The sequence below is a fragment of the Ceratotherium simum genome, chromosome 3, assembly GCF_057802395.1.
Source record: "Ceratotherium simum simum isolate JZ-2026a chromosome 3, ASM5780239v1, whole genome shotgun sequence".
NCBI lineage: Eukaryota > Metazoa > Chordata > Mammalia > Perissodactyla > Rhinocerotidae > Ceratotherium > Ceratotherium simum.
This window is the reverse complement of record NC_141902.1, coordinates 38,970,673-38,988,288: the sequence shown is the minus strand read 5'-3', so window position 1 is coordinate 38,988,288 and position 17,616 is coordinate 38,970,673. Positions and strand designations below refer to the sequence as shown.

The 17,616-nt window shown below is 50.0% G+C and overlaps 1 protein-coding gene across 1 annotated transcript in view; it reads left to right on the top strand.

Moving 5' to 3' along the window:
* The window catches only part of EHD4 (EH domain containing 4), a 74,669-nt gene extending 60,046 nt beyond the window's left edge, over positions 1-14,623 (top strand). The window contains exons 5-6 of the mRNA XM_004421454.3: positions 5,167-5,331; positions 11,798-14,623. Of these exons, the coding sequence (XP_004421511.1) occupies positions 5,167-5,331; positions 11,798-12,334 (702 nt within the window). The 3' untranslated portion in view covers positions 12,335-14,623. The remainder of the gene's footprint in view (positions 1-5,166; positions 5,332-11,797) is intronic.
* The last annotated feature ends 2,993 nt before the right edge of the window (positions 14,624-17,616 follow it).

Sequence of the window (17,616 nt, the reverse complement as noted above, 5' to 3'; positions counted from 1 at the left end):
TAAAAATGAGAACGAAAAGGTGAGGTCAGTGATTTGAGGGTTTACTATAGTTCTGTGGAATTAGTTTTGTCTTCAAAGCGTGTTCTCCTCTTAGTTATGTGTAATGTGCAGAGCCCAGCCTTCCGGTCTGTCTGTGCTGCCAGTTCCTTCTGTGGAGAAGTTAGATGTTTTGAGAATCCCCAGATGGACCTAGGCTAAGCTGTGTTGAGAATCATTCTACAATGGCTGATGACAGTCCCTTTAATGCCCAGTCCGCCATGGGGCTTTTAACAACAGCGCAGTTGGCAGCCCCAAGCTGCTGTGGACGTGGTCAGAGCTTGAGTCCATGTAGGAAGCCTGTCTCTTTGAAGGCTGGCCTCAGATGACTGGGTGGGCCCCTTAGGCCCCTCAAAGGCTCTTCAGTATCACATGTGCTGTTGGTGCCAGCTTTGATTTCACGGAATAACAAACCCCTACTCAAGTGGGAACCAACCATCTGCTTTTCTCTGCCTCTTGCAATCTCAGACTCTTCCTACCCCGTGGGTTCATCTTTTGGGTCTTTAGTTTATGAACTGAATTTTTTATATCATCAGAAACCCACTTTTAAAATGGGCTGATCCCTTGATGTTAAATGCTCTATGCAAGTTTCCAGCTGGGCCTGCAAAGGTGCAGGTCTCCCAAAGGTCGTAGGAAGCTTGCAGATGAGGTTGCCCAATGTAGAACCTTGTTTTCCCAGCCTGATTTCCCCCAAACTGCTCCCTAGTATCCAAATTCCATGAGCATTTCCATTCCTACTGACCATGAGCACTGTAAGATTCCAGTACTTTGTGCCGGGAGTTGACCTCCAAGCCCAGGGTGGGTTTATCCACTATCACTCTGAGTACATGCTTCTCCAGTCTTGGATATATGTAAACACTTGTCACTGGACACAATTAATGAGATTGTGGCATAGTGTATACGTGAACTATAAATTCACATTCATTTAAAGGGGAAGACATCTCTTTCTGCTCATTGAGTTATCAGCCCAGGGAAAAATTGATCTTTTGATCTGTTTGGTTTACTCCTAGTCCTTACCATTGGGTGAGTTGGGGCTTTTCCAGTTTTATACAAGGGAAAGGGCAAATTAGACAAGATAAGAATGTTCAAAAGCCCCCAGGTTTCAGTGACATTTACTTGTGACCGAAGCACGTGGGACCCAAATTCATCCTGTTACTATTCAAATATACAGAGTTTATTAATTATTCAGTAAGGGCTAAGTAGCCATGAGCCTTCTCTGTCATTACTGCCCCTCCAGCTGTTGGTCTTTGACCATTAGTCAATGACAAATAACATTTTTACTCCTCTTTCTAGTGGATAAAGTGCATTCAAATGCATGATCTCTTGATTCTCATAGTCACAACCCTGTGAGGTAAGGGTTGTGATTTCCTGCTTGCAAATGAGCAAGCTGAGGCGGGGATTAGATGACTCATCCGGAGCTGCTCGGCGAGTGGGCAGTGGTGGCAGGGTCTGACCCTGGCCTCCACACTAGGTCTCGTCCTGCCACCCCCTCCCCTTTCTCTCCCTCTTCTCTTTCCTATTCCTCTTCTTCTCCATTAGTTTTTTCTCTCTCTCTCCATTAGTTTTCTCTCATTTTGTTCTCATACTGTTTCCACCTCCTTCCGTGGGGACCATCACCAGGTCTGGGCTCAGTCCTGTGTTTATCTGGAGAGGTATCTTCAACACATAAGGGCAGGAGTGAGCTTTTGAAGTTGACAGGGAATTTCAGCCATTCAGGCTGTCCCCACTGTTTACCAAGAGTCCTTAGAAAATTACAAGGTGCCATCCTGCCAGAAGATTGCAGTCTTCACCCACATCCTGTGTGGTGTCCGTAGTGGTATGTGCCATGACATATCTGTCTTGTGTATGGGGAGGGGAGAACAGATGACCTTTCCGAAGCTTTCCTGGGAGTTAGGAACAATCAGAAGCCAAAGCTCAGAGTTCTCCACGCTATTGGACTATAGGACACAGTGCATTTTGAATTCCAGATTTTCAGCAGCTTCAGTAAGATTTTTAAATCATACCCACAGAAAACAATTAGTTCTATAAGGACAAGAATGAGGCAGCTAAATGCTAGTGCCAGCTCTGCATCTCCTAACTAGCTGAGTGACCTTGCATAAGTCATATGAATTTCCTGGAACCCGGAGTTCAATTAGATATAGGGGGTCCCTTCCAGATTTAATACTCCATGATTCTAAAGATGATAATTTACCTCGTAATTTGATAAGCTTCTTAGAGGCAAGGCCCATGCATAGAACCTGACCCCAGGTTATTGTCTTAGGATGCCCAGGGAATGGCGGGAGGGAGGTGGCCATGCAGAGGCAGCGTAACAGGAGATTTCCACAAAACAGGCCAATGGAACTTCCTGGAAGTGGAGGTTGAGGCTGAAAGCAGCCTGCAGCATGAGCAGGACACCTGAGGGTCACCACTCTGGTAGCGCCAGGCAGGTGGGAGGAAGAGGGAGTTGAGCCTGGCACAAGAGCTGCCCCGGTCACGTCAGGGCACTGGAGATGTGGCGTCCAGGGGTGGCCCATTGTCCAGCAGCCTCAGTCATCAGCCAGTGAACACCATGCGGGCTGAGATGAGGGAGCAGTTGCCAGGCGGTGGGTGGAGGGCTCTGGCAGGTGCACACCCCTGCAGTTCAGCCCAGCAAAAGCAGGCCCTGGGCCACAGGCAGTGTTCAGTGCTCAGGAACAGGGCGCCAATCCTAGGGGGCTGGGGGCTAGGTAGGGAGTCAGCCTTCCCCGAGCAGGGGCCTGGTGGCTCTGAGGTAGCATTCTAGTAGGTGGTGAGGGGTTTTGGGGAGCCCTGCAGGGACCTGGCAGCTGCCCCAGGCCTGAGCTGGTAGGTGAGGGGGGTCACAGTAAGAAGCCCTGGTGGATGGGAGACTGAGCAGCTGTGGGACTTCCCACTTCATTTAGGGCTGGTCCAGAGTGGGGCAAGCCTGAGCACAGGAAAGAGAGGTATCCCCAGTCCAAAGGCCCAATCCAGAGGTTCCAGGGGGGCCGAGCCAAGGAGATGATGCAGGGACAGCCAGTGAGCAACCGGTTCTCCCCGATGGAGAGAGAGCCCCTCCAAGTCCTTAAGCATTGCACAGGGCCCTCCCCCAGCCCCGTCCAAACCCAGCCAGGCGTTCACTCTCCAAGACAAGGAAATCATTAATCTTACCACTTATTCACCATGTCCTCAGGAATGCAGTTAAAGCCCATCGCTCTAAATAAAGGATTCCCAAACTTTGGGTTTCTCTAGCTATCTCGAAGAATTGTGTAAATATTTTAAGTTGTTTTAATTTGAAAAATAAGTAAATAAACAAGTTTACTAGTGACAGAAAGGTTTAGAAGCATCTCTCCTAATATATACCTCTAGCAATAGCTCTGATGTGTGTTTGTGTTGAGATGGCCTTTGTCTAGAAGGAGAGGTTAGCAGTTCTGGTCCGAGCATGCCGGCATTTGCGTTATGCACCTATTTTAGTTTCAAATCTTAGCACAATGTTTTTGGCTGTGCCCAGTGTGTATCCATACCAGAAGCCCTCCCCTGAGCTATGGAATGTGTCTGCTTACCCCTTTATTTAATTTCCATCCTTCCACAAGATTATAGGAGAAGTCTGTTTTCTTTAATAGGATTTTCCAGAGCTACATAGTCATTTTCTTCTTGTAATCACTGCTCTGGTTTTCATCTTTTCTTATTTCAGTTATTTTCTTGACTTCTAAATTACTCTGTAGGATTCTAGATATACAAAGAGCACTTTTGTAATGAACATGTCTTAATGTCCTGAAGTTGGAAATCCGTAGAAGAATGGAGATTTACAGAAGGGGGTGATACAGGCCAAGCAGAGTCCTCCCAGTGGGATCCACCACCCCTTGGGGAACAGTCCCAGGCCTGCCACCCCCAGGTGATCAGTGTTTCTGGGATTTCCCCCTCGTGCACTGGGGTCCCTCTCCCACAGGGAGCTTCTGCCATCCAGCCTTGTCCCAGGCAGCTGCTCTTGCACAAAAATGACTTTAGTGCCACCTGTAGAAATCTCGAGGTTTAAACTGTCCACAGGAAAGTTATGGAAATTCTCATCTCACTGTTCACTGGGCACAGATTTCCATGCAAATCAGCCATTTGTGTCAGCCTTCAGTTTCGTTTCTTGGTGCTCCCAGGCACCAGCCTGGTGAAACTTTCTCTTTAGGTCTTCTGATTAATCAGCAGAACTGAGACCTTTCCTGCCCAGCAGCCCCCTGCCCATACCGCTCACTCTCTATAGAGACGTGGAATAGCCACTCAGAGGCATGACTGAGCATAGCCACAGAACTTCCCCAAGTCAATGGCCCTTCCTCAGGGGTGCATTTTAGGACAGGGTTCCAAGGGAAATCCCCTGTGCAACCCCACCTGACCCCACCCCATCCCCAGCCAAGCATCACCAGCCCACCTGGAAAGCAGGGAGCTCTTGGCATTATTCTGGCCTCTCTGGTCTTCCAAAACCATCATTAGCACAATATTAGGTGAGCAGAGGCGTTCTAAATCCTCCAGTGGCTCCTAGTGCCCACCGAGCAATCTAAACACAGCCCACCTTCCCCACTTCTCAGCCTGGGCTGCAGCCACGTATGTGACACTGCCCCCAGCGTGTTACCTCCACACCTCCATCCGTGCTCTTCCCTTCCCTGGGCTGCCACATCCCTCCCGTCACCCACACATCCTGCCTGTTCTTCAAGGCTCGGCTCAGATGTCACCTCTCCCCTGGATCCGTCCTCCCATAGCCCTGAGCTGTCACATTCTACCTCCCAAGGTCTTTTTCTTGGCTCCTCCTCCTCCTGGCCCTTAATGGTGGAATTTTCTCTGCTCACTTTCCCTGGGTGGTCTCATTCACTCTCATGGCTCTGGCCACCACCTCTTCTCCAGCTCTCCCCAGAGCTCTGGGCCTACGATCCAGCCACCCTGGGACAGCTCACCTAGCTGTCCCTCACATACTTCACATTTTACACACCCAGAACCAGGCTTGTAATTTCTCCCTATCCTCTCCCCCGAATCCTCGCCCTCGTGCTGTCCCGAGGACCATGGCTCTGTGACAGTGCCTGTTATGTGTTGTGATGCATATAGGAAGCCAACTTGTTTATCCTTCTGGTGCAGTTCTAAATGGCACATCCTCACTGACATATACCCTTTCAGGTACATGCCTACATCATCAGCCACCTGAAGAAGGAGATGCCCAGTGTATTTGGAAAGGAAAACAAGAAGAGAGAGCTTATCAGCAGGTTGCCGGAAATCTACATTCAGCTACAGCGGGAATACCAGATTTCTGCAGGGGACTTCCCCGAGGTCAAGGCAATGCAGGTACTGGGACCCCCTTACAACGTCCTGGGAGGGGGACGGAGAGCACTGCCACCCTGCCTGGCTGGTTGCTAGGTACACATGAAGGTTTCATGGTTTAGGATGGAGGAGAACACAATGAATTCATCTTCCTAGTGGTGATCTGTGATAAGAGGCGCCTGTGAATAAAGCAGACGTTGCCTGCTTCCCTAAACATTTAAACAAAAAGGGACGCATTTCAAGAACTAACTTAAGCTCACATGAAAAAATCAGATGAGCAGCCCTCTTAGACTTTGTTCAAGGTTGATTTGACGTTGGGTGATACTTGTTTTTCAGAATCCCAGAACCTTAAGGGAATTAGAGCTGAGGGTGACCTTGGAGGTCTCCTCAGGCCGGCCCTGCCCAGCACTGCCCGGTGCTGTGGGATTATGTGCTTAGGCAGCACTGGTCATGAGCTCAGTCAGGCCAGGGTGTTCGTGGACATGGCTGGACTTCGCTGGACACAGTGAGCTGTGCTCACTGAGGATTTTTTGTAAAGGTCAGCATTGGGCAGCCTTTGGCCTGACTTCAGGGTCTCCCTGAGTTCTGTCTGGGCAGCCTCAGATGAGCTGGAATGGGCGCTGTGTTCAGCCGCTTTGGCCTGACCAGTGCATCCACCACCCGACAGTGGAGTTAGACGACTGTAGCGATGCTGACCGCGTCCTCCCAAGCGAGGCCACCCCCCTAGCTCCTTACAGGGCCAGACTGACCATTTTCTTGTCCAGAGCAAGGACCCATCTGCACTAGAGGCCACAGTCCTCTCTGGAGACCAGGCAACACCAACTCAGACGCCTGCAGCCACCAGCCGATAACGTGAACAGGCAGGCAGGGGGAGAGAAACCGCGTTGCCGTCTCTGACTACCTTATTTTCTCGCATCTGATGGAGATGTGGATTCCAAGAAATAGTCTCTACCTGGAGGAAAACAATTCTGCAAGTGCAGTGAGAACTTGTGGGGCCCACGGTGGGAGCAGATGGGAAGTGTGTCCTCCGCCTCAGTGGAGAAGCCCTGTCCTGCCCGGGGGCCGCTGCCCGGGGGTGCTGTGGGCCCGACTGGTTCACGAGAAGCTGGAAATCTGGATTTTTATGTAAAGTCACCTGGTTTTCCAATATTGGCTCAAATTTTCAGGGAATACTACATAGGCCAGACAAAGCAGCTCTGCACCCGGGGGACCTCCAGTTACCGCATTCTGCCCTGAGCCCAGGAGAGAGACAGCACTGAAGGGAGAGTGCAGTTTAAAATACACAGCTGGGAGGCCGGGCCTGTGAGCTGCCTGCCTGCCTCAGGAGGGGAGAGGAGGAGGAACAGGAGGAGGAGAGGTCAAGCAGTGGAGGCAAGGATCAACAGGCCGCAGGAAGGGAAGCTTCCGTCCTGAGAGGTGTTTTACTGTAAACTTTATATCAAGGACATGCTAAGATAGGAGTGGGTTACACTTACTGTTTTGATGGCAGGCATCAGGGTGAGTGCGTCTGGTTATATGATCTGGTCAAATGTGATTTGGTTGGCTTCAGAATAAATACAGAAACATTTGTTTTCTTCCAGAAATGAAATAGGTATTCCTGAACTCAGAGGAGGAATTGGGGTTCTTATTCTGGTCATGAGATGGCTAATTTGCGGGCTCCTGGGGCCTCTCGGAGCAGCCTTCCTGAGCAGGCTGCACTCTCACACCCTTGGTTATGGCCTGCACCCATGACCAAACTGAATGACAACTGTTTCCTTGCATCTTTCAGATATTTTTGAAGGGAATTGGGTTTCTTGACTGAAATAAAAGCTATGAATAAATACACAGTGCGCACTAGGGCCTAATGGGGCTTCTGTGGCTCATTAGCCTAAAGAGGCTACCACGGTGCCCCACCCACAAGAAGATGGGGCTCCCAAGACCTGAGGCACTGCTGAGCCCATCACGCCTCCCTTCCAGGGCCTCCGCTGCCCGTCTCCAAGTGAACTCCATAACATAGGGAGCAAACTCTGTGAGCAGAGCTGCTCATGACCACGTTAGCCTGGCCTGGCTGGGGCAGAGGACGTCCAGGCCTCTCAGAGCTGGGGCAGAGGGGCAGTCCTTGGGGAAGAAAACAAGGAAGCCGTGTGCCCACTCACCTCGGGCCTCAGGAGCAGCCGCGGCCCATTTAGCTGGATGATACAAGAAGGGCCTAAACCTTCGTGGAGAGCCCTGTGGGTCACTCCCCACCCCAGGTGCCTCAGCACCTTCACGGACACCTGATGCCCTAGGACTGGGAGCGAGGAGTCCCACCTGACTGGTGCCCCATTCCCCTGTGTTCGTTTACTCATTCGTCTAAGAAATATCAATTAAGCCTCCAGTGGCCAGGCACTATTCTAGGCCCCTAGAAGAAATCCATGAACAAAAATGAACCAACAGCAAAAATAAAAACCCTTGCCAGGCAGAGCGTCCATTCTGGGTCATGGTCTCTGCCACTGTGGCTGTGGCTGGCAGTGATGTTTTGGCAGCAAAGACTCTGGTTGGGACATGTGCTCCTTATGACACAAACGCTGTTGTGCTTCATGTAATTAATTACTGTATTTAGTGTTTACTATTTAGTGTCTCTCTCCTGTATAAGGCTGTAATCCCATGACCTCTGTCCTGGTCGCTGCCGTATCCCTAGCACCTGGGGTGAGGCAGGTGCTCAGTGAGTAAGTGCTGAGTGAGTTAATAAGTGAGTGTGTGTTTATATCAGAACAGGCTCTCGGGCAGTGAGTTTCTCAGACCCTGACCCAGCCATGACTCCCAAAGGGCTTATCTACCGGCAGTTTCCCGAGCAAACCCCTGGAAGCTGGAAGAGGATGCTTCCTTGGGAAGCCAGCCAGGCCCTGATGACACCACCCAAGTCCCTTCAGGGTCTCCCCAGGGAACAAGGCAGGCCTGGAGCCTGTAGGGCTGCTTACTGACATCTGATACTTCAGGCCAGTTTGCTGTCACCCAGGAAGCTTTGGGGGATCATGGTGTGGGTCAGGGCCTCTGTCATCCCTGAGTCTGATGATCCTCTGACATCCTCTCCAACACAGGCGTTCAACCTCATATCAACTGCGTCTGGGACAGCAGCAGAGGTGTAAGCTTAGCAATGACTTTATTATGATCTTTGCACATCTCAGGGTCCCTCGGAGAGCTCATTGGTCCAGCTTTAAGTCTCTCTTCTCCCTGTGCTCTCATGGACCATGGTGGTCAGGGTAACTTAGCCGTAGCAGTGAGCCAAGTATATTTTGAAGGCTTTTGCCCATTGCGGGGAGAGGCCTGAGACCTGCTGGTGCATCTGCCAGTGTCTGTCCCACACCTTTTGGGGAGGGAATCTAATTTACTGCACTGATGTGTCCGTCCTGGAGAATGAGGCGAGCACTAACGAGGCCACCTTGATTGCTGACTTAGTTGTCCTCCTCTGCTAATTTGGCCCCCACAGCTGATGAGTTGGCAGCTTTTCAACAACAGAGGGCAGCAGAGCCATCCCCATCTGCTCAGATCCTCCCGTGGATTGGAAACTACTTCTGGTGAATGTTGGGAGTGAGTGGGCAAGGGACAGCCCAGGGAGGCTGAGCTGGGAACTAACCTTTGTCTCTTGGGAAGGAGCAGTTCCAGCATCCTGGGCTTGGTGGCTCTGATGGATATAGTTGTTGATGGGTAAATCTTTAAATTCCCCAGTGTGTATTCATCCCAATAAAAAGACTTCTGTTTTGGAGTCACCATGGTGGAGGACTTGTACCCCATACTCCGTGGCAGGCCTGGTGAGGTGGGTCCCATAGAAACAAGAGTGTAGGGCTTTTTTCCCATGTGCCTCTGGGGCAGGAATGGCTCTGCTGTGGCTTCCTGTCCACCCCTGCAAATATGTGGCCATTTCCCCTTGCCAGTTTTCCTGAGGTTTGCAGTCTGATTCCACATCCCCTGCAGGAGGGTGGAAAGTTTGGGTGGGCACTGCCCTCATTCGTCCACTTGACCAGACACAGGGGTTCTGTGTGCGCTCAGAGCTCAGGCTCATTCATGAGGAAACAGGGTAGGTGTTCGTGCACCCGGAGGAATCCAGACTTGTTTACCCCAGCAGCACTCGGATTTTTGTGTAGGCTGCCTGCTCTCCTCCTCCGGGACTTTCTCTTCTCAGTTCCCTTAGCTGACTGAGCCCAAAGTGTTGGCAGCATTTTTTTGTTGCTGCTGTTGGGGTGACATGCAGGTGACCGTGGTCTGTCAGCGAGGATGGAGGACTTGCAGACTGGAATGCATTTTAGAGACCAGGCCTGCATTGCCCCACCACTCTGAGCTGAGTGCAAGCCGCACACTGGGTGTCAGGGTGTTTGCTTCTGAGAAGAGTGTTGGAGGCGCCTCTCTAGAGAGATGTCAGGCTAGTTAGCTTTCAGCTCTGTCCCCTCCACCATCTACAGCTCAGGGCTCCACTTCTAAATAACAGCATAGAACGTCTGCCCTGCCAGTCCACCCTAGAGACCACAGTTTTGATTCTCCATTGGAAACGACCTAAATGTCCAACTACGTGGGACAGAGTAAATGAAGAATGGCCCAGCTATACAGTTCAGTGTTATGTAGCTATTAAGAATAAGGCTATATAAAAATTAATATCACAGAAATATATACATTATTTCTTTAAAATGCAAGTTGTTAAACACTGTGGTCTTATTTCAGTTAAAGTATGTGTGTTTATAACAATAGCTGGAAATGTGTGCCCAAAAATGTTAGCAGAGGTTATTCCTGGGTGATGGATTACAAGTGATTTAAGATTTTTATTTTTGATTACCAGTTTTTTCCCCAAAATTTTACAATAAAAATGTGATATTTATGACAGCACAAAGTTTTATTTTTTCCTAACTGCCTGTCACATTACTTCTCTCCAGAGCAGTCAGGTCTGAGGGGTACGTGAAACCTCTTTTCCTCGAGTCTCCTTGCCACATCTCTAGAAAATTGCACACCTGGATGGCCCCTCTTTGGCCCTCTAGGATTGTCTGAACAGAAGTACTTCCCAGAGAGTCCATACACAAACTGCCATACCTGGAATTTTCTGCATTTATTTGGCAAAACTGCTGTTGAAGACAATTTTCACTAGATCTTTGAGGCTCCTCTTAAAGATCCCCAGGTAACTCTCACAATTCAGGGCCAGGGAGAACTTGTCTCTTAGGATGAACAGGTGGTTCTCCCCTCAGACAATGAGGGGGTGTGAGCCCCCAGGGAGCAGTAGCTATTGTCACCTGAGTTGTCTGAGATGAGGAGTCCGTCCCTCTCCCTTTTAATTACATGGCTTTTCCCTTTCTACTGACTTTCTTCTATTTCATTTTTTCACTGCAAGCTAAGTCAAGCCCTTTTTGAAAGTAGACAGGAACTAAAAAACTAGAAAGTCTTTCCTCTATTACAACATAAGCTCCCTGAGGGCAGAGACTGTGGCTTTTCATGTTTTCTATCCCCAGGCCCCAGAACAGGGCCTGGCACATAACAAATGGCCAATAAATGTTGGGTGGATGGATGGATGAAGGGTGGGTGGATGGATGGATGAAGGATAGATGGATGGATGGATGGATGAAGGATACATGGATGGATAAAGGATGCATAGATGGGTAGATGGATGAATGGATAGATGAGTAACCGAGGAGAACCAACGTAGGAAGAACTGTTTCCACAGAGCTTCTGTGGCATCTACAGTTAGCTCCTGTCCTGGCCAGGCAATTGCTGCGTCTCCTAGAGCCATCTTCTGAGCCTGTGCTCCTGCTGCTCTATCTGCCGATGGGCCAGTTCTCCTGGGAGGTGGAGCCGAGACCTGCCCTGACCTCGCTAGTGATACTCAGCCCTATTGGCTGGATTTATACTCGCTCTCCCCATCCCTACTCCTCTCTCCCTTACCAGTTTCAACTTTTACTTACTTGTACCCTAACCTACATTTTCTTAACTGATCCAAAAACAATGTCCTTAAATAATTGTTTTACCTAGGTAAGTCCGTCTGTCACAGCTTCATGTTACAGCACAAAGAGCACTAGTCAAGCAGCAGGAGACAGGAGCTCTAGTCTTGACTCTGCCGGGACGCCCCATGTGCTCTCTGTAAAGCAGGGTTGATACCTGCCCTTCCTCACTCCCAGCATTATTACGAAGATGAACTGAAGTATGTCGTAAAATCATCTTAAAAGATAAAATACTAAATCTCTAGAGCACACACATAAAAAAAAGGCAGGGTAAAGAAAAATTGTCTCAAAGCCCTAGGGGATTGTTGTCACTCATGCGGCCACCCCCAGAGATTAGCTACTAGGGAAAAACGCTGTACCCCACTGCTCTTGTTTCTTGTTCCAAAAGCCATTCCTGTATTGGTGAGTTCGGATGTGGGGACTCCACCAAAGAGAACAGCCCAGAGTCTGGGATGTCTGCTTTAAGGGAGAATTATCTCCCACCAGCTATCCCTCTCTCTGTTCGCTTCCTGAAGGGAGGGCATTGACCGAATCTGTGCTTTCTCCTTTTGCAGGAACAGCTTGAGATCTACGACTTCACCAAATTCCACTCCCTGAAGCCCAAGCTGATCGAGGCCGTGGACAACATGCTGAGCAGTAAGATCTCATCGCTGATGAGCCTCATCAGCCAGGAGGAGATGAGCATGCCCACACAGCTCGTGCAGGGCGGCGCCTTCGACGGCACCGCCGAGGGCCCCTTCAACCAGGGCTACGGGGAGGGCGCCAAGGAGGGCGCCGACGAGGAGGAGTGGGTTGTGGCCAAAGACAAGCCCATCTATGACGAGCTCTTCTACACCCTGTCGCCCATCAATGGCAAGATATCGGGCGTCAACGCCAAGAAGGAGATGGTGACCTCCAAGCTGCCCAACAGCGTCCTGGGCAAGATCTGGAAGCTGGCCGACTGTGACTGCGACGGCATGCTGGACGAGGAGGAGTTCGCGCTGGCCAAGCACCTCATCAAGATCAAGCTCGATGGCTACGAGCTGCCCAACAGCCTTCCCCCCCACCTTGTGCCCCCCTCTCACAGGAAGTCCCTGCTGAAGGCCGACTGAGGGGCAGGACGCACACAGGGCAGGCAGTGGGGGGTGGGAATCGGGGCACCTGGGCCTGAGGCCCACACTGCCACTGACTCATTGAGTGACCCTGGGCAAGGCACTGCCCTCTCTGTGCCTCAGTTTCCCCATCTGTAGAACGGGGAGGGCAGACACTGCACACTAGATGAGGTCCTTTCACCTCTAAAGTTTCCTGAGTTTCTATTAAAATATTGGGGAGAGGGGGTGGATAAGGAGATTGAAGGGTTGAGAAGAAAGAGAAATTGACCAAAGAGTACTCAGAAGCCAGGGAGGCAGAGATGTGGAGGTGGGCCTTGTGGAATCCTAGAGCCACAGGGAGTGAGCTGGGGGCTCTCCTGGAGCAGTTGAGTCTGCTGGGCTTCCCTGGACCGCTCTTCACCATGAACCTCTCTGTGCCTCAAAGGGCACTGGGAGGGAGCAAAGGTGATCTTATTCATTTTGTTTCCTGCTATAGTTAGAGTGGAAGAAAACAGAGCAGAGAGGGTTTCTGTTCTCCCCAAACTCTACCAAAGAGAAGAAGACTGCCGCCCTGGGTTTGAAAGGAGGACGCACTGTGTCTGTGTGCGCCCGTCCCTTCGGCAGGCTCGAGCAGAACGGGCAGCCCGGCCAGCAGAGAGCGTCTGTCCTGCACCCGCTGACCAGCCCTCCCAGGGCTCCCCCCACCCAGGGCCCTTCCAGCAAAGTTGTGTTTGGTTAGGAATTTGGAACTCACAGCCTTTATTAACACCTGACAAGATTTCCAGTATTCAAGTCATGTTGAAATCTGAAGATTAGCTTTTCTTACTGGTCTGTCCAGTAATACATAGCAGAGTCTATTTATCATACCTAAATGACAGTAAGGAGAAGAGGTGGCTCTCCTCAGGCCTCAGTGTAGTTACATGTCCCCAAGGCTCCTTGGTTGATGGCAGGATTTAAATTCAGCAAAAATATGTCTTGGTGCGTGCCATGTCCTGGGCCTGTGGACACAAAGGGGAATGAGAGGCCAGCCTGCCCTGGGCTGTCAGATAGAAGAGATGAGTCTACGAGCATTAGACACTATTTTTATAAAAAATAGGCATTTTTATTATGTCCAGTTTTTTTCTTACATAAAAGCCTTTATACAGAAATGGGATAGAATATTTCATATAAAACCTTTTCTTCAAATGGCTGTGTGGTTGGTAGCATGAATGCCCATCGCGAGGCAGGATTTGGGCACAGACCTGTACACTGGCTCCTGAGTGAGGTTCTTCCCCTGTGTAAACCTCTCTGGACTGCTCACTCAAGTGCCTGGGTCCAGTGGAGTGGTTAATGCTCACTGCCACCCTCCCTGATGTGTGGGCTCCAGCTTGGGGATGCAGGTGCCTTTCATCAGTATTTATGCAATAAAGAGACAAAATAGTGACGGCTGATGACATGGGGCCCTGCCAGCACTGGAAATGAGTGAAGTCAGAACAGTCCCACCTGGGCCTTCCAAAACCACATAGTTTTTTTTCTGATGTCACCTGTGACCTCAGGGTCAGAACTGCAGACTTAAGAGAAAATTTATATTTTAGAGAAGTATTTATCCAGAGGCCAGCCCTCACACTCCCTAGCTCACTTTCTAAATAATTTCGTTTTAAGAGAAGTAAATGCATAATATGTTTTTTCAACTTAATGAGCACTTTTAAATTAACCAGACACATAGAAAAGAGACGTTTGTAATTCCAGTACCGTAATATGAGCAGATAGTTTTGTGAGCGCACGAGGACTGCACAGTGAAGTCCACCGCAGGACAAAATTAAGAGAAGAAAGAGTTCATTTGTCCAAAGGTTTAGAGATCCAAGGTTAGCTGATTTTCCATTCAGAATTATCTCGCCTCCTTAACTCAATTGTCATATGTAAAGATCAATTGTCATATATAAAGATAAATATATACACATATTATGTCACATGAGTATGTATTTTTGACATTTGTCAACGTGTGTATATGTAGATATGGCCAAGTTTTGTCTATGTAGAGAATTATAGGGAAACTGTTTTAGAGGGCCAGCAGACTGAGGTTTCTGGTTTCTACGTGGAAGGAAACTTCTCATGGTGTTATGATCCCTACCCCCCATGCCCTCAGGTGGGAGAACATCTGGCAGCTGAATCCTTTCCCTGCTGAGAGAAGAAAAAAATCACTTGTCCATTTTTCTTAATATCTTTTCTTACAACATAAAGTCATTCATCATGAAAAGTTGATTGGAAAGAAAAACACTGGAAAACATTATTAGGGATGGCAGCCAGGTGAGGACCCGTATCTTCCCAGGACTCGTGCGAAGTTCCTTGAGTCTGTGTCCAAAACACCCGCTGTCCCGTCCCCCTGCAGCAGGGCGGCGGGGCAGTAGAGCCTCCTAGGATCTGTTCGCCTTGACTGACCGTATTGCCCTTCCCACCCCAATTTTCAAAGTAGCCCCTCCCCAGAGTGTTTACGGATGGGCAGGAGGGTGGAAGCAGGTAAACTCTGGCACTATGAAACTATCCTTACGCTCTCCATGATTCCACAGAAGAAAATCTAAGAATCTTGAATCTTTCTTTTTTTTTTGTGAGGAAGATCAGCCCTGAGCTAACATCCATGCCAATTCTCCTCTTTTTGCTGAGGAAGACTGGGCCTGGGCTAACATCCGTGCCCATCTTCCTCCACTTATGTGGGACGCCGCCACAGCACAGCCTGACAAGCGGTGCATCAGTGCACGCCCGGGATCCGAACCCCGGTCGCCAGCAGCGGAGCACGCATACTTAACTGCTATGCCATGGGGCTGGCCCCTTGAATCTATTTTCTGTACGGCACATGTATCATACAACACAAACCTCTGCAGTCTTGAGTTTAGGGGGAAAAATTAAAACTTCAGCCTACTCCTCCCAGTCAACTTCCAGCCTGTCAGCCTGCTATTGAGGCCCTCCTGAACTTACGTAGAGAAACCTTGCCCTAAGACCTGCCAGCTCTGTAGTCACAGGCAGCCGTCCAGCCTGCTTCAGCCTCATGGTACATCAATTCTTTCCTGCCCCACACTTGGATGGCCCAGGGCGGGCCATGGGGAGGGCCATTCATTTGGCTGGCTTTCGCTTCTCCAGGGCTGGACAGGGTTCTCTCTGGAACACTTGTCATATGCAGCAATAGCGTCTTTGGATTTGGAGCTGTGGTTCCTCCGCAGGATGGGGGTCCTCGAGGAGTTGAATTCTGTGTCATGGGACTAGGTATCCAGGTGGATCAGAGAGCATGTGAGGAGAAGCAAAATGCCTCCTCCTCTCCCCCTACCCCCGCCTTCATTACCAGCCCGCAGGAGAGGCTTTGGCAGAGCCCTGGCCCCGCTGCCAACCACAGTCCTTTCCCCCGGTCATCTGGGTCCCTAAGAGAGCCGCCTTTCCACCACACTAGGAACATCTTATACTGGAGTCCACTCCCCAGGGTGGGGTTTAACCGCCAGAGTCATGGCCTGACAGCCCCAACCCGGACCTTCCCATTTTGCACCTTACACTCCTTGGTTATGCCCAGAGCAATGCCCCGGACACATTGCCTTGAGGATAAGGAAAGGTTTTCACAGAGGCGCTGTTTATTTCCTCCAGGGAATGTGGCAGAAGAATAACACCCTTCAGACAGATAACCACTGAGTTTATTCAGGTAAACATGGGCCTAATTTAAGAGTGTATCAGGTTCCGTGTCAATTATCCAATGCAGTTAATACATAGTGCTTCTATTTTTTTGTAATCTTGTTCAGAAGTGTCAGACAAAAAAAGAGACGGTCTACTGATCAATAAACTTCTGAAAAAATCGCTACCTTTACCGCACCAGCTCTGGTTTTCCAGTGACCACGTGCCAGCTGTCTCGAGAATGAAGCGGGGGTCCCTTGGATCCATTTGGAAATGAGGCAGAGGAGTTAGGAGGAGGGCGTGCCCCTTCTGCATGCTGTCCCTGTGACCCCCCCAACTCTTCCTGTGTCCTCTCTGGGTGGGAGACTCCCCAAATGGAGCTTCTTTAGCAGGAAAGCAGCTCCATCTGCTGGGGGCAGAGGCCAGGTCCAGGAGCAGGCCCCAACTCAGAGTGACTGGAGGGGACATAGAGGCAGACCCTTCCAAGGCAGGCACAGGGCATCACTGAGCACTCTCAAAGGAGACCAGCCTGCCACGACGTCCTCTCTCCAGTGCACATGCAGGCCCACGCACCTGAAGGTGCAGTTGCGCTGGGTGGAGCCCCCAGGCTGGCTGCCACTGCTCCTGCCTCTTACCACACATCACAGGTGTGGACCGCCCATAGCAGACATCCAGGTTTTTCTCACTGGCACCCATCTACACGTTTGGCAATCCAGACCTGGAATTTCCTTTGCAGAGCACTCCCGCTTTCCCACCCTCCATCTGAGCCTTGAGGTTTGGGTGACATAGACCCCCCAGCCCCTCTTTCCAGGGTGGGCCCTGATTGACTTGAGCCAATTAGAGTATTTCAACCCCTGGGTCACAGAAATTGGTTCAGGAATGGACATGTGGCTCAGTTCAAGCCTATGAGAGCCAGGCCCCTCAGACTTCTGTTCCAACTCTTGGGAGAGATGTTCTCTCCTCTTGGAATCAAGCAGTGTAAAGAAGCGAGCCTATTATTATTATATTGTGCAACAATATAAATGGCATGGAGAGGAGTGCCCAGAGTTGCTGGGAGCAGGGGAATGAGGTTAGGGTGGCAGCAACCACCCCAAGGAGCATGAAGATGAAGGAGGCATTGAGAAAGGCAGAGGGAATCCAGGCCTGTGGTGGCATCATTTGAGCTACTGGATCAAACCTTAGCTAAAGTCCTCCTCTTGACAGACTTTTCATTTATGTGGGGAAATACATTCCCTTTATATTGTTTAAACCCATTTGACTTGAGATTTCAGTTACTTGCAATGTAAATAATCCAAAACTATGTACTGACCAACAGGGATTCTCATTTCAGCAGGGACTGCAATCAGTCACTGCAAAAGAGGAGTGAGGCCTTGCAGCATGTGTGGTGGCCTTAGCCGCAGCTGAGCTCAGAAGGAAGAAAAGCACTTCCCCAGCCCCACTCAACAACCTCAGATACAACAACCTCTGTTGAGATCTCTGTGCAAAGCATCATGCAGCTCCATCCTGTCCCCTGGTGGTCACATCAACAAGATGTCTGGAGCAAGGGTCTTAATAGGAGGAGAAACCAGCTTATGGGGGCTGGGGGAGGGGACTTCCTAGAAGGAGCAGGATTTTAACTGAGGCTGATAGGACAGAAGAATGTGGACAATGGGGAATAGAAGGGACATTCTAAG